This window comes from Hyaena hyaena, unplaced genomic scaffold, assembly GCF_003009895.1.
Source record: "Hyaena hyaena isolate Hyena2069 unplaced genomic scaffold, ASM300989v1 scaffold_667, whole genome shotgun sequence".
Classification (NCBI taxonomy): domain Eukaryota; kingdom Metazoa; phylum Chordata; class Mammalia; order Carnivora; family Hyaenidae; genus Hyaena; species Hyaena hyaena.
In genome coordinates this window covers 419,007-435,150 of record NW_024081297.1, presented here as the reverse complement: position 1 = coordinate 435,150, position 16,144 = coordinate 419,007, and the positions used below count along the sequence as shown (strand labels likewise).

The following is a 16,144-nucleotide window of genomic DNA, read 5'->3' as shown; positions in this document are numbered from 1 at the left end:
CCTAATAATAGTATTATGATTATGAAAGAGAATGTTCTTATTCTTAGAGATACATACTTAAGTGTGTTGGGGTGTCTGCAACTTTGGGATGACTTACCAAATATATGTTTTACAAACATTTATAAACAGATAAAGCACATATTGCAAATGATAATTGTTGAAATGTTGAGTCTGGATATTGGGTAGTATTGTTGAATTAGAGTGGATACTTTACTATTCTTTCATATAATCTGTGAAATATTTGGAAACTTTAAAAATTGATATATATTTATTATGCAAAGATAAAGGATATAAAACTGTGGTTATAAATAATATTAAAATATTTTAGTGAAGCAATTTCTTATGCAGTAAAGCTTCTAAAAAATGATACTGATGCATTAATTTTCTATGGAGATTAAATTTAGAGACCCTATTATTATGGTCCAGTCCTCACTAGAACCACTAGAGGTGTTTGCTAGGATTTTGATTTCCAATGTTACACAGACCTACAGACCAATTTCTGGGTAATTTACGTATTTATTTGCTCCCTGAATAGCATTTTCATTCACCTGATTTTGGGAATCATTATCCTAGGTTTCATATTCTGCATTTACATTTCCTAATGTATTTTTCTCAAATGGCTATTTTCTTAGGCAAGCCATTAGAAATTGTAACATAATAATTGTGGTTAAATTCAGAAATTACGCTTCAGGTATCATTTGTGAAGTGAATCAATGAACCTTACGTTAAAACCATTTTAGGGAATTACATACTCTACCTGACACAGATGTATCTTTATCTTTCATTATGGAGGGAGATCACAGCGTTGTCACAAAACTGAATGCGTATGTAGCCTTGAAAGGGAAAAAAGTTTTGAAATTCCTGAAGAACTTGGGCAGAAATTTAGTTGAAACCCCAGAGTTCCAAGAAGAGTTTGCCTCTATAATGTAGTCCATTTCAATATCTTTTTTAAAATTAGAATTTCTTTTATGATATAAAGTAAAGTTGATATCAAAGAAAATGTGATCCTAAAATATTGGCCGGAATAAACAAGGCATAAAAAAACAACAACAAAAAACCTGTGGTTATCAAACCTATACATTTAACTCCAGTCATAAAATTGTCAATACAATGAACAGAGAAAGAATACAAGGGTATTTAAGTTGGCCACAGGGATTTTAAAGGTACTCTTTTTATCCTGATAGATGAAAAACAGCAACAAAACTGGGCTCAGTCAGGAAAAACCGGAAAAGTATTGTCTTTGGAAACTGGTAATAGTCCTTTTTAAGAAAAACATCTGTCAGTTTCATGAACACCCCCCCCCCCCCGATAAAACAAAGAGGAAAAAAGTCACAAACACGTTTCACTCTGTTCACACAGCGGGGGGTACAACCATCGCTCAAGCCATGAGCACAGAAACACTGGCGCGCGTATGCACACCCACACATGCTCACAATTACGCCAACTACAGAATACACACAGAAAATGGGTTTGCAATCTTATTACACACAAGGACAAGATCTTCATTTGTTGTTTAGAAAAGGCATAGAAATGGCCTAGACATTTTAATAAAATTGGTATAATTAAAACTTGGAAATTAAATTATATGAATGACTTATTTACTTTTTTTCCCCTAGTACTCTGTGCTTGAATGAAATGATCTTGTATTACAACGGAAGGGGAAAGGATTCAAGCGGTATCTGATCACCGGTCTTAAAATTCCATGGAAACGCTAGATAACGTTAAGACTTTTCATAAATTTGGTATTTAAAAGATCATTTCTGAAAGAGTCGTGTCACTGGAAGTTAGAATATGGAGGACTGAGAAGTGAGGGAGGAGAGAGTAGACCACTTATCAATAAATTCGGGTTTTGTTATTTTTGCCGCTGTTACTATGACATCAGTGGAAATCTGAAATTACTCCCACTCCAGACCTTACTGAACTCTCGCGATACTAGAGCCCAGTGGAGCGCGAAACGCCGTGGGAGGGGCTGGGGTGAGATCGACTGACTTCCGGCCAGGCCGTTGTCTGGGTGGCGCGGTCGAGTCATCGTTGGGCCTCGCCGCTTCGATCTCCCATCCCTCCCCCCCACCCCCCGCCCCTGCGCGGGGGGTCGACCAGCCAAGTGGCGCGGGAGCGACTCGGATCTTCCCCTTCGTTTCGCTGTGGCCAGCTTCCTGGCCCTCCCGCGCTGGGGTCTGGGGTCCTTGGGGCCCGCGAGGCCCGGTCTGAGGGGCCGGGGCCTACGTGGGCCCGCCGCTGGGCCCCATGAGGCATAGCCTGACCAAACTGCTGGCGGCCTCGGGCAGCGACTCCCCAACCCGCAGCGAGAGCCCGGCGCCGACCGCGACCTGCTTGCTGCTCCCGGACCTGACCCGGGCGGCGGCGGAGGAGGAAGAGACGGCGGCGGCCGGATCTCCCGGCCGCAAGCAGCCGCGCGGCGACGAGGGCAAGTTGGAGGCCGGGAGGGGGGGCCGCGGCGGCGTGGCCGTGCGCGCGCCCTCGCCCGAGGAGATGGAGGAGGAGGCGATCGCCAGCGTCCCCGGGGAGGAGACGGAGGACATGGACTTTCTGTCCGGGCTGGAACTGGCGGATCTTTTGGACCCCCGGCAACCAGACTGGCACCTGGAGCCCGGGCTCAGCTCGCCCGGGCCTCTCTCCTCGTCCGGCGGAGGCTCGGATAGCGGCGGCCTGTGGAGAGGGGACGACGACGACGAGGCCGCGGCGGCCGAGATGCAGCGCTTCTCTGATCTGCTGCAGAGGCTCTTAAACGGCATCGGAGGCTGCAGCAGCGGCAGTGACAGTGGCAGCGGCGAAAAGAGGCGGAGAAAGTCCCCAGGAGGAGGCGCGGGCAGCAGCGGCGACGACAGCAACCAGGCGGCGACAAAGAGCCCCCGGAAGGCGGCGGCGGCTGCTGCCCGTCTCAATCGGTTGAAGAAGAAGGAGTACGTGATGGGGCTGGAAAGTCGAGTCCGGGGTCTGGCCGCCGAGAACCAGGAGCTGCGTGCCGAGAATCGGGAGCTGGGCAAGCGCGTGCAGGCACTGCAGGAGGAGAGTCGCTACCTACGGGCCGTCTTAGCCAACGAGACCGGACTGGCTCGCTTGCTGAGCCGGCTGAGCGGCGTGGGACTGCGGCTGACCACCTCGCTCTTCAGAGACTCGCCCGCCGGTGACCATGACTACGCTCTGCCCGTGGGAAAGCAGCAGCAGGACCTGCTGGAAGAGGACGACTCGGCGGGAGGAGTGTGTCTTCATGTGGACAAGGATAAGGTGTCGGTGGAGTTCTGCTCGGCGTGCGCCCGGAAGGCGTCGTCTTCTCTTAAAATGTAGGGTCAAGTAATCTGCTCTTTATCCGCGTTTACCCCTTTCAGCTCCCTTACACCATGTAAAACACCTTAGTGGGACATCTTCACTGGACACATTTCAGAGGAGGAAAAAAAGTAATATTGAATCTTTAAGTGTTTAGCTAAAAGCATGAATGTGACACTGTAACCAACTCCTAATGATAACATGTGACTATTAAATCTCTCTGACAGTTTCTTTTTTAGGTGATTTCCTTCCTGCCAGGCTCCGTTGTAGGGGTTACAGAACAGTCGTTCCCGCCTCACAACCTGGTAAGGATCCATCTCTTCACGTAACGCTCATGCTCTGCTGCTTAGTCTACTTTAATGGGCAACATCTCGATATGTGTGTGTGTGTGGGTTTTTTTTTTTCTTTCTTTTCTTTTCTTTTTTCTTTTTTGGAAGGTGGGAGGGGAAATCTGATTTGGGCCCTGTCCACCCTGGAAACAGACTTGTGCTGGTCAGTAATGTATTTAAGATGCTTCTTCTGGTTGAAATAGCTGTTAATGTGTCCCCTTGTTCAGACTTGCGTGTACCTAGCTCTTCTGTCCCCAGTGTGGACATGGCCTTGGATGACATCGGTTCCAACTGTACACTGAAAGCTGCTAATAGAGATACAGTTTGGAGACAGTGAAACAGGTGAAGTTGAATGGAAGTTCCGAGTTGTACAAGGTGCAAATTGGAATTCCAATTTTAGAGCAACTTTTTAGAGGCTGACAATAAGTATTTGGGGCTTGCACAAACATGATAGTTATTTTGTTGGAGATGACAGAAATGTCTTATATATTTGGGAATGCCATTTAGTTTTCAGAAGGAGATCTAGAAATACAATCTATTCAGAGTAAAAGATTTTAATATCTCACCATTAGAGAAGTTGGAAATTAACCTGCATATCTGTGTTAATTAATTGAAGGAGGAATAAGAATGGTTAATGAAATGTTTCTTTGAGGACCAGCACAGTGATTACCGAATCACTGAGTATAAATAAATTGTTGAACACTTTTACTTTTGTTGTATTAAAATTTTAGGTTAAATTTATGTATGATTAGATATTGAAGGTTGTGAAATGTGAATGAAAACGTGTAAAGTGAGGCTTCACAAAGAATGTTATTCTCCTTATTTCAAAGGCTTTTGTCCTATTTAAAAATAATTTTTAAAATTGAGTGGTTCTAGCTACTCAAGAACACGATTGACACTTTTTCCAAAGATGGGACATATTCTTCCCTTGAAGTACTGTATTATCCATTGTCTGATTGTATAGATTGAGTTACTGTGTCCTTCAGTGTAAGAGGCATTAAGAAATTCTTTGTGAAACATCACTGTTTGATAAAGTATATACATATTTAGCATCCTTGTTTTTCTTTGTGCTAAAGTGGATACAGCTGTTGGGGCAGAAGAGACGGGACCAGCTGCTGGCCACATTTCCTGCTTTATTTTAAAAGGTAGTATAAGAAATGAGGAAAAAGAGGTAATGTCAGGGCTTCTGCTGTCTTTTATTTTAAAATGTTCATAATTAAAAAGTATTTTCCAGCAGTCCAAAGATGTAAGTTATCTTACACATAAAATGTTTTATTTTGTTGTTATTTGGTTATAAAAATGGAATCCTTGTTCTTGCACAACTGTAAATGTTTTGTTGCTAGATAACACGATTTGAGACCTAACCTGGTCTCTGGTTTCCAGTGCATTACAGCATATTTTGTAAAATCATCTACTGCACTTGAGCATGAATGGGTAGTAGTCAAATTCACAACCTGGAGTGATGAACCTGCTTATACCTAAGTGCAGGAGCAAGCCCCTCACAATGCAGCTGCATGGATTTTAGTGCCTACTGAATTATATATATATATATATATATATATATACATATAAACCAAAAGTAGTTGGAAAAATTATTTGAAATGACTAATTTGTGCTATTATGGAATATGTTAAATGTAGCTTTTTGAAACAGAAGCCTTGAACTGAAATTTAATTAATACTTGAACATTTTGTATATATTTCTTTGTATATAATTTTGTGCAGTACCAATGACAAAAATAATGGTGTCATAATAAAACCAGGTTTGTTGATCTTTCAGTTATGGGCTCAAAGAATTTATTCATCTCTAACATGACATTGGAAAATAATGGATGAAAATAGGAAAAATGATTGTTGTTAATGCTGACTTTGGGTCTTAAAAGGTTCTGGAAGCAGTAAGTGTGTTTTTCTAAAATACCATTCCCTTGGAATATTTTCTTCCTAATGTCAGTGCTTTTCCTGCATTATTTGAAGTTTCGGGCTGGGGAGAAACAGTAGTCAAAGCTTTCTGAATTGGGATGCTTTGAAAATTCCAAGTGTAGATTTTTAGAATGTCATTTTATAAATGGCAGTTTTTGGAAATACTTGATTAAGAACTTTTGAGAATGGAGATTAGTATCGCCTATTTTTAAAGCTGCTTATTTAGGTTCCTTATGTTTTAACTGTCTTTTCTTAGTTTCCATTTCATTCTTTTTTTTTTTTTCCTAATTTTGATGACTTAGTGATTTTGTCATTTTTTACATCAACTTCATGGTCTTGTTTTTACATGGTATTGCATGTATTTAGGACCTATCTAACAGGGACTTTAAATAAGTTTGGTCATATTTATGTGTAAGCGCATTTTACTGTAAATGTTTGGGTTTCTGAATTTACAACAGATCTGTTTATTTCAGTATGTAGTAAACAATATCTTAAAGTGTCCTATTCACTACTTGTTAATTAAAAAAAGTTGTGATTAATATGAAATTGTTGTCTTACTATTTTTAGAAAATTGTGTTCTGAATGATTAGTAGTTGGATAAAGGAGATTTCCGGAATATAATATGGATTGTTTTGAAATTTTAAGGTTTGGCTCTATTTAGTGATTGAAAACAACTTAATATTTGGGGAACTTTTTTTTCCCCACTAATCGCCTCTATGGCAAAATGATGCAGAATTAGAGTAAAGAGGTAGCTTTTTAATATTTGACTTCTGATGGTGACAGGAATTCATACATTAATTGAACTAACACATCATATTGACCTTCTTTTTCTGTCATACTGACTTACTGTTTCTGCACTTTCTTGACCAGTCCTAACTAAAAAGTCCACGTTTGTTAAAATGTAGTCACACCTCTGATACAATCCAACAAAAAGTGTTACAAATATTTTAAATACTTGTGCATTTTGTAATCACTAAATTAATCTCTCTCTCTTCTCTTTAAACAGCTTAGCAGTGTCTGCAAAAACGAATCTTTTCCTACAACCTGTTAACTGACTGGACTGATGGTAACAAAGTAATTGTGGGAGCCATGTCGGTCAAAAATTTGGCATCTGCTGAAAAAAATGAATGCCATTTTCAAGTTCCCAAATTACTTCTGTACTGATTTCACTTTCCAGATTTCACTTTCCAGAAATGGAGATTTGAAAAGATTCTCTGGAATCCTTGAAAGACTTAATAGAAATACATGAGACTAAGTTAATTTTGGAACAAAATCATACTTTTTTTTGTCTTTCATGGGAGTGATACTCAGTTCTTTGCATACCTTTTAAAAATTGTAACCATTGGAGAAGAGAATTATAGTATTTCATCAAGGAATAATAGATTCTTTACACAATCAAGAACACATTCTGTAGAATTAAACTTAGTGGAATAGAATTACATAAACAGGCCATCAGAGATCACAAAGCATATCATGAGTTTGTATTTATTTCCTGGAACTTGAGAGCTAATCTGAAGTATAGGCAGACCTTGCTGAGTAGAATATAAAAGTTAATGTAAAGTTCTTACCTGTAAGGAGTAGTCTTTTTAAGTAGATGTGTTGATTTGTCTTGTGTATCTTTGAAAAAATTGACTATGATTAAATATGTGAGTAGTTAATTGCAATTCAGGGTAATAGGATGTTTGGATTCTGAGGTTTTGGCTTCTTGAATTTTCTGAGTACTTGACACTTCTTGAATATTTTGAGGTTTCTAACGAATGGTATCCTAGTTTCTACTGTTAGATATTAAAATTTCTCTAGTGTTATGTAAGGGCTTTAGTATTCTGGATGATGGGAGTGGTTTTTTTACGTGGAATGTGATTGTTTTACTTAATTGAAACATTTTTCCAGTTTATTACAAGTGTGAAAAAACACTCAAAACTCTGGATTGTTTTATTTCATTTCGTTGGATTAATGTTAATACATTATTTAATCTGGTCTAGACTGAGTCATTTTATATTACTGACTCATTGGGAAGTGTGTAGATCAGAGAGGTGGGAGGGGTAGGAGATAGGCCCAGAATGAATTATCATAATAACTATAGTTATTGTATGATACTATACAAAATTTATTAAATCCACTGTGTTTCTTGTAATCTAAGTATATTCAGTGCCTGTGATTCCAGGCAGCAAAGAGCATGCCTAGCAGCTTATACTTGACTGATGGATATCCCTACAGTTCCAACAGTATACCTGGTTGTATTTCTACAACCAAAGATTTGGCATTAACACTGGTTGGTGATGACTAATTACTCCTTTGATAGAACAGAGTGGATAATTCACTGATAATGACTAATTACCTTTAAAAATATGCGATTACCTAGTTTTGCATTTTGAAGTTCTAGTTTAAGGTCTTACTAATTTAGGCAGAGTTTTAAGTTACATAATCTGATGTTCTTGAAAGTTGAATAGATAGTGAAATACTTCTGTTTAGTTTCTCCCCCACCCCCCAGATTCTTATTAATACAAAGTGTAGAGACGCTCCCAAATGTTTTTATTTCTGTATTTTATTGTGCATTTTTTTTTCCCAGAAACGAGGTAGTTTACCATCTAAGGTAGGGATCAAAAAAGGGAGATCTTCCATTAGAAACTTGTGGAATGTTTCGTGTGGCCAGCATAGTATTTTTCACATATTTGAACTTGAATACCTCAGTCCTCTCTCTGGCAGTCACTCGCTATTGTCTTAAAATACTAGATAGCTCTCAGCTCTGATCTACACTACAGATGCTCATTTACTTTAGTTAGTTTTGAAATGAAGAAAAATTAAATGAGATAATTTAAATTTTATTCAGAAAGTAACTGTCTTTAGGAATATAAATCATGCAATATCAGGGAAGAATTGATTTTTTAAAAAAATATGTAGGTTAGTTAATAGAATGTTGCTCATGAATTTGCCTTTTCCATTGCTTTGATTACTGTTAAGTGTTTTTATTCTTACTTTTTTACCCTTCCCCAATTTGTACATCTAAGATTTCTTACTTAGAGAGCCATTTCCCCCAAGTTTTAAAAAGAAACCAGTTTACAATGGGCTTTGATAAGTTTTGTAGTTTTGTTGACCCAAAATTATTTTTGTTGAAAATTATAATGCTTAATTATCAATCTAATTTAAAAATATAGTCACTAATGGTGTTTTGAAAAATTGTGTAGTTGGGTTAACATGCATAGTTTGACTTTTATTGGTGGCCCAACTTTTCTTTACACTGTGCCTCCAAATGCTGTATCTTTGCCGGATAACCACTGTGGTCAAATTCCTAGACCCTCTGGCCTTTAAATCTTCTATAGTTTGGTGTTTACAGCATTAATATCTTAAGTACAATGTAATGAGTCCTCTCTTTCTTAAAGCCAGTTATGCCAAGTAAGTTGTAAAAGACAGATTTAAATAGCTGGTTTACTATGACTGAACTGAACTATTAAAAACTTTTTCTGACTCAGGTAGTGTTGTTTAGGTCTTAGCTACAAATGACTTTCTCTAAATTATAATGAAGACCACAGCAAGTTTACATGTCATTTATCTGCCCCCAGCCATGTTTTGGTAAAGTAGATTTGTAGCAACAGATGTAAAATAACATGGTCTCTTGCTTATATTGTCCATTTTTGCTAACTGAGAAGATGATCTAAATATATATATGGTAGAGCACAGAGATGTTAGAAAGGAATCCTTTTTGGTTACACATAGCATTGTAAACTTTTGTATTTATAGATGGTATTATGGTAGGAGTGTTTTAGCACAAGGTAACAATTTGTACTGAGTTACCAATTTAGTTATATCAGAGGCTTTTGAATTATCCAAATTGATTGTGCCATTCTCTTTTTTAAAGGAGTCTAATTTAGTAATGGATTTCTTATTTTTGAAGTCAGGAGTTTTAATTCATTTTTTTCCTTTGCTGTGATAAGTAGCAGTCTCCTTTAAATAAAAATGTCAAGTGTATAATTTTGGGTCAGAGAACTTTAAATTTTTTTCTTCCTGTTCATTCATTTTTTGAAGGAGAGACAAAGCATGAGTTGGGCAGGGGGCAGAGAGAGAGGGAAACACAGAATCTGAAGCAGGTTCCAGGCTCTGAGCTGTCAGCACAGATCCTGACATAGGGCTCAAACCCATGAACAGTGAGATCATGACCTGAGCTGAAGTTGGATGCTTAACCAACTGAGCCACCCAGGCACCCAAGGGTCAGAGAGCTTTTAAGTAAAGCATATTCATTGTAGAAAACTGAGAAAATCCAGAAAGGAGTCAAAAAGAAAAACCACCCCTAATTCTCTAACTCCGAGAATATTTACAGTCAAATACAGATTCTTCTGCTTCGTAATTGGGATCATTCCATATATATAAATTTGTTAGGGAAAACATTTTAAGCTACTTGTTGAAAGAACATCATCTTTGCTTTCTGAAATATTTAAAATGGATTTTGTTAATTTCATTTGAATTTAAAACTTTTTAGCTGCACTGCTTTCTCATTTTTAAAGAGACCCTGAAAGCTTATTTGACTCATGAGGCTTCATTTTCTAGGTGAAAAGCTAAGTTAAATTCTCCTTTCATGTAGTTAAGTACTCATAAGATTGTTTAACAGGTCACTATATTTCAAAGGAATAATTAGGATGCTTGTGAGTGTGATCTAGGATGGCACTTACTTTATTTGGTAAGATTGGCTTGTTTTATAAGAAAGTGTTAGTCTAGACCCACACTGTCCAATACTGTAGCTGTTACTCACATGTGGCTAAAAACTTTAATTAAAAATTCAGTTATCCAGTTGCACTAGTTACATCTCAGATGCTCAGTGAGCCACATAAGGCTAGTAGCTAACATTGTCAGTCACGTATAAAACATTTCTTATCACGCAAAACTTCTGGACTATGCTGATTTAGATGCTGTAACTTAAGGAAATAGTTTAAAGAATTGAGATGAAAAGTTTTAGGAAGAGGAATATAATAGGTCACTTCAAAAATTTAAATGATCTTTCTTAGGAAATGACAAATATTAGACTAGACTATTTCAGAAAACAAAACCAGGAACAATAGGAAGAATGTTTCATTTAAGTGCTACTGTTTATGTCAGGTGCTGGGGTAGTCAACTTCCATTTTTACACAATACCAATCTTGAGTGAGGTTACTGAAGAAACTGAGGACCAGAGAGGTTAAGTTGCTTAATTAACATCACACAGCTTTAAAAAAAAAAAACAAAAACGGTCTGGGTCTGTGACCCCAAAGAATTATCATCCTATACTAGATGGAATCTTCAGAGGTAGACTTTGCCTTATCTTCCAAGAATATAGCTTTCCAAAGATAAATAAGTTGACTCTTTAAATCGTTAACTCTATCATTCTGTCACTGTATCAGCAATATCAACATATCAGCTCCAGCTGAGCCTACCATCTTTCAAGACTATTAGAATTGATTTCTCTGGGAGGAAGCTTGTTAAGTATGTTCTGAACGCCTATGGATTAATAATACCATGAAAAAAGTGAATTGGGAAAATGAAGTGTGAGTAACATTTGCAATAGTAAACTGACTCTCATCCCTGCCTCCCATTTTCATTCCTGCTTGTATTTATGAGGCCTTCAGTTAAAACTGCTATAAGACCATTTTTCCTGTGTTAAGGACTAAAATATGCTTAATGTAAAGGAGTGGAACAAGCATAGTAAAAGAGAATATTGGGCAAACTAGAGAAGTTACACTTTTAAGGGGATGGCCCTTACTGATATTCAGCCTTTTGTTGACTTGTGTAGCCTCATATTTTAGGTCCCAGAACTGTAACTCATGATAAATTACAATGTGTATTTATTCATACACTAGACATTTATTCATACATTACAGCTTTATTTCTGTATACAAAGTTGTTTAACAATCACTGAATTTCTAGGCCAGGTTCAGGTAACTGAAGAGCCTTTATAACTAATTTATATTGTCTAGATCCAAGGTATGCTGCAAACACAGTCTGGAGCAAAATGGGAAATAACATCTTTCTAAAGACAGGCTTAGAAATTCTAGTCCAGTAAGTTAAGATGTTTCCTTTTTCTGGTAGCAGGGCTGACTCATACCTGTAAGAAAACATTGAGACAATTCTGTAGAAAGGCAGTTGTATGAAATGGCAAGCCTATGTACAATATATATTAATCCCAGAAGTCTTTAAGATAAAACTAGTTTAAAGATTACGGTAATTCACTTTCTCTCTTTGATGTCTATTAGTCCTTAAAACTATACATTTGTGTGTTTTGGCCCTTTCTCCACTTCACCTCTGAAGGCTCATATAGCTTAGATTGCTTGATGGGGGTTCTGATGAGTTCATCAGAAAATAACTGCATTATATTGTCTTATAGCCATTTTGTGATGGAATTTTTCTTTAATTAGCTATCATGCTGGACAGAGTACTGTTTGCAGCTTTGTAGCTGGGATTCAATACACAAATTAAGGTTAAGAACCTAAACTATATACCCAAGAGGTATAGTGAGATCAATTTCTAGAACTGTTTTCAAATTCTTGAGAAGTAATATTTGATTATTTATAAGAGAAAAAGTTAACTCTTTCAAATCAAAAAAGTAACACTGCTTTAAAAGCAAAAAATGTATCTGCTGTTTTAATTTGTACATTTTCTATGTTATCACTTATATATTACTGAAGTTTTTCAATGATTCTGAGAAAAAAAAGAATCCTACCTGGCTGCCAGGGCACCATTCACAGGTATAGACAAGAAAATAGGGTACAGACCACCAAAAACAAGACCAACTAATCCACCCCGTGTTATGGTACAGGTTTCACAATTCAGATCACCTAGGAAATAAATCAATTCTGAAAATGAAGGTCATGATTTAAAGGATGCAAAGTTATCTTAAATGTGTCACAAATACTCAATATTTAGGCAGCAAATACAAATCTACAAGGCACGTTAGAAAGTATATATGTACAGATAAACTAGCCAGGAAAAACTCAAAACAATCTTAGGAAAAGTCCTCTAATTTGTTCTGAGTTTGAATATAATAATCTTGGTTTGCACTGCTTCTGCTTTCTGCACTTGTACTGGCAAACCTGAGCTAATATTCTGTCTTCAGGAAACTTAACCCAATTTTAAAAAATGACTTGTACTTCATCTTCTATTTTTACATTATAATAGTGTGGCTATTTTTATAAAATTCTTTATTCATTTCCAAATTAATAGAAGCTACATTAAAAATAGAAAGCTAAGTTAATAACTTAAGTTTTACTCAGTCTGTTCAGTTCACTTGGGTGGTAGGTTTCCCTAGATCCTAAAAATTCTTTCTACACTGATCATACAGACTCATGCAAAATAAACATCCAATTTAAACCAACTTGGAGCAGCACTTAAGAGAGTTTAAGTGGACTGTCTCCCTTCCATCCCATCACCAACTGTGGTAATATTTTTATTTGAAATCAATTTTTTTTTCATGATTAGCCATACAGGCATACTTTGTTTTACTGTGCTGCATTTTACTGTGCTTTGCGGATAATTCATTTTTTTTAATTGAAGGTTTGTGGCAACCCTGTTTTGAGTAAGTTTTTAGGCACCATCTTCCCAGCAGCATTTTCCCACTTAATGTGTCTGTGTCATATTTTGGTAATTCTCATAACGTTTCAAACTTTTTCATTATTGTTATATCTGTTATGGTGATCTGTAGTTGGTGATTACTACTCGCTCAAAGCTCAAATGATGGTTAGCAGTATTTTTAAGGTACATACTTTTTTTTTTTAGACAGACTGTTTTAAATGGTTTTTTTTAGACATATTGCACACTTTAAACAGACTATAGCATATTGTAAACATAACTTTTATATGCACCGGGAAACCAAAAAAATTGTATGGATTTTGCTAAAACATTCACTTTATTACAGTAGTGTGGCTAACCTGGAGTATCTCCAGGGTATGCTTATACTGAAAGCACTGAGCTCACACAGTAAACAATCAAAAGGAAATGAAGTCTCCATATATTTGTAATTCTTGTACATACATTTAGTGCTTTGGGAGATTTAATATATAAAGGGTCTTACTCCCTTTAGGTTTTTTTCCCTTTAAGGGACTTCTCTATAAAATTTTTTTGAAAACTAAGGCAGCATTTAAAAAAGTTGCAAATATTTCTTACTTTAACTAAAGTATTTAGAACTGGTATGAATGTGCATTTCACTTGTATAGAAGACTAACTTGCTAATATGAACTACTTTACACAGGTTAGTAAGTTTCAGTCTTATCCACACACTGACTATGATACAGCATATTAACCTGATGTTAATATTTAAGGATTAATGTAAGGTGAAAATAATATATGCCAAAGCAAACTCTGGTGCTAGTAAAATTGAATTTACCTGTATTCAAAGGTAAATTTACAAAACCTTTGTAAGATGCATGCGCAGTCAAAAACGGGATCACTGCCATTGGTAAGCCAGCAGCTATACGAGCCTGTGTCACATTTAAGATGCGTCGAAAAAGACTATTTGCTATTAGACCACAGAGAGCAGCATTAAGTCCAATATATACTGATCCATGTTCAAACAGATTCCTGAGTGGTAAGAAAAAAAGAGTAACTTTGTGTGTGCTGTCCAACAATTCTGGTGTGTGCTAACATGACTTAACAGGGATACGGAATAATAGGATACCACATTTATCCCTTAGAGCTCCATAAAACAAAAACCTTTTAAAATGTTTTACATACAGATTTTTATTCTAAAGTCTTTTGAATTTGGTCAACACTTAAGGATATATCTAGATTTTGCTAAATGGATTTTGTGATTTTGCATGAGATAGTACAGAAATTTCCTTCAAAAAATATAACAGGGAAGAGCTTCTGAATAGTCTAATGTAAATGATTCTTCTTTGGGGCTCCCACAATACCTAATACTTAACTCTCTAGCACAACAGATAAGGTGGTTCTATCTTACAATCACTTCTATGTTAGACTTCTCCACCAGTCTTCAAGTAAATAACTTGAAGACAATCATACAAAGATATATGTCTTGTTTTCAGTAGCACCTGACACCTAAAAGGCATTCAGTAAGATGAAGTTAATGTTCCCTTTCACTTTACCCTAAAAGATTGGAGTCAGAGTAGGGGGTTGGAGGAGTACTAACATTTAAGGGATATTCTATGCTACGTACTTTACAACAGCGCATTGAAATAAATAAGACTAAATTGATGTTTTGAGCTAGGAAGTGGTTAGAATTGGTTTTTAGCCAAGGGATGTGTGACTTTTAAAATGCATGTTCTATGCTTTCTTTGGTTTTGGAAAAAATACCTAACCATATTGCTGGATACTGAAAGTATTCCAAACTCTTTAGCCTATCACTTTTCTACTGCCTGCCTTGCCATCTACAACACAGGCAGCAAATTCTAAAAATTTCTCTTTACTTATTTAGCCAGACTACCCACACAGTGCCCCCTAACTTCTATGGTTAACACTCATCTTAAAAAGCTTTTCTAGCAATTCCTAATTGAGCTTCCTACATTGTATAAAGCATTACTTTTCTTACCTGTCACCCTGCAATCATAATGGTACTTGTCATTCAATCACTGACCACCTACTACATGCAGCAGACTTGATGCTGAAGACAAATTATCTTCTACCTTCAATGTTTTCATAGTTTATTATTGGAGGATGAAAGACATGTGAGCATGAGATAAAACAAGTCTACTGAAATGGTAATGGAAGTATAAAAGAGAGGCAGTTGAGAAACTTAGGGTACACAAGATAAGATTTAAAAAGTGAAGAGAGCCTAGAGAACCTACCAAATAACAGAAAACCCGTGAAAGTGAAAGATCTACGTATTTTTGAATAGCAAAGTTTATGGCCTTTCAGATTTTAATTTCCTATGGTTTAGAGTCACATTTTTAGTTAATAATTCAGTAAGTACAAAACTGTTACTACCTAGCAGCCTCTTTGCAAGACAATTTTCCAGAAAAGCACCTCTTACTAGAAACTCATGACTATTTGGCAAGACACACACAAAACAACTAGACATATGAATGAAACATGAAATAGAAGATCACAAGTGGCAATGAAATCTATGGTACATAAAATTATTTAATAGAAAGTGAGGTTTTTGGTATTAAAGCTTCATATTCATACACCTACAGATTTTTCAAATAGCTATTAAGCAAATCTAATGATAATGTAAGACTTCAAACTTAAGAGAACAAGGATAGGAAAATAGGAACAGAGGAAAAATATCAAATAAGTTAAAGCTAAGGAGATACTGTCATCTGCCCTATTCAGGAGCCAATGCCCGAGACCAATTTATTACTTCCAAATTAAAGCTTCCTATGCTGTTTCAGCTTACTTCCCCACTGCTACTCCATTCTAATTTGGTAAAGTCCCAGTGAGATAGCCTGCTCCTTTCTCTTCAAAGCTGCCACCATCTATCTATTATGTCAGTCTTTCTGGCTCTCTATCTTACTGACCTGGAAACATGGACACAGGCCCTTTTTTGCTTGAAAAGTTCTGTTATCTCTCTCAGGAAAACAAAAGGAGGTTGTGTGTGTGTATGTGTGTGAGTGAGTGAGTGAGATGGGGGAAGAGCTGTAGGATATACAAGTATGAAATCTCACCAAGTTCTTATTGCTGCCTCTGGTTTAC

The 16,144-nt window shown here is 36.9% G+C and overlaps 2 protein-coding genes across 9 annotated transcripts in view; one reads left to right on the top strand and one right to left on the bottom strand.

The window, feature by feature from the left end:
• The first annotated feature begins 1,988 nt into the window (after positions 1–1,988).
• Positions 1,989–7,461, top strand: CREBZF (CREB/ATF bZIP transcription factor). 8 transcript variants are annotated; one of them, XM_039217059.1, is made up of 4 exons: positions 1,989–3,305; positions 3,516–3,593; positions 4,694–4,762; positions 5,397–7,461. In XM_039217059.1, the coding sequence occupies exons 1-2, from the start codon at positions 2,248–2,250 to the stop codon at positions 3,529–3,531; spliced, it is 1,074 nt and encodes a 357-aa protein (XP_039072990.1). In that variant the 5' UTR covers positions 1,989–2,247; the 3' UTR covers positions 3,532–3,593; positions 4,694–4,762; positions 5,397–7,461. The 8 variants fall into 8 exon arrangements, with proteins under 8 accessions (XP_039072990.1, XP_039072986.1, XP_039072985.1 ...); XM_039217055.1 differs by having other exon boundaries at positions 4,694–7,461; XM_039217054.1 differs by having other exon boundaries at positions 3,845–7,461.
• Positions 7,462–11,368: 3,907 nt separating this feature from the next.
• Positions 11,369–16,144, bottom strand: part of TMEM126A (transmembrane protein 126A) — an 8,114-nt gene continuing 3,338 nt past the window's right edge. Inside the window, exons 3-5 of the mRNA XM_039217066.1 lie at positions 13,881–14,074; positions 12,222–12,336; positions 11,369–11,606 (exon numbers count right to left, since the gene is read on the bottom strand). Coding sequence (XP_039072997.1) covers positions 11,414–11,606; positions 12,222–12,336; positions 13,881–14,074 — 502 coding nt within the window. The 3' untranslated portion in view covers positions 11,369–11,413. The remainder of the gene's footprint in view (positions 11,607–12,221; positions 12,337–13,880; positions 14,075–16,144) is intronic.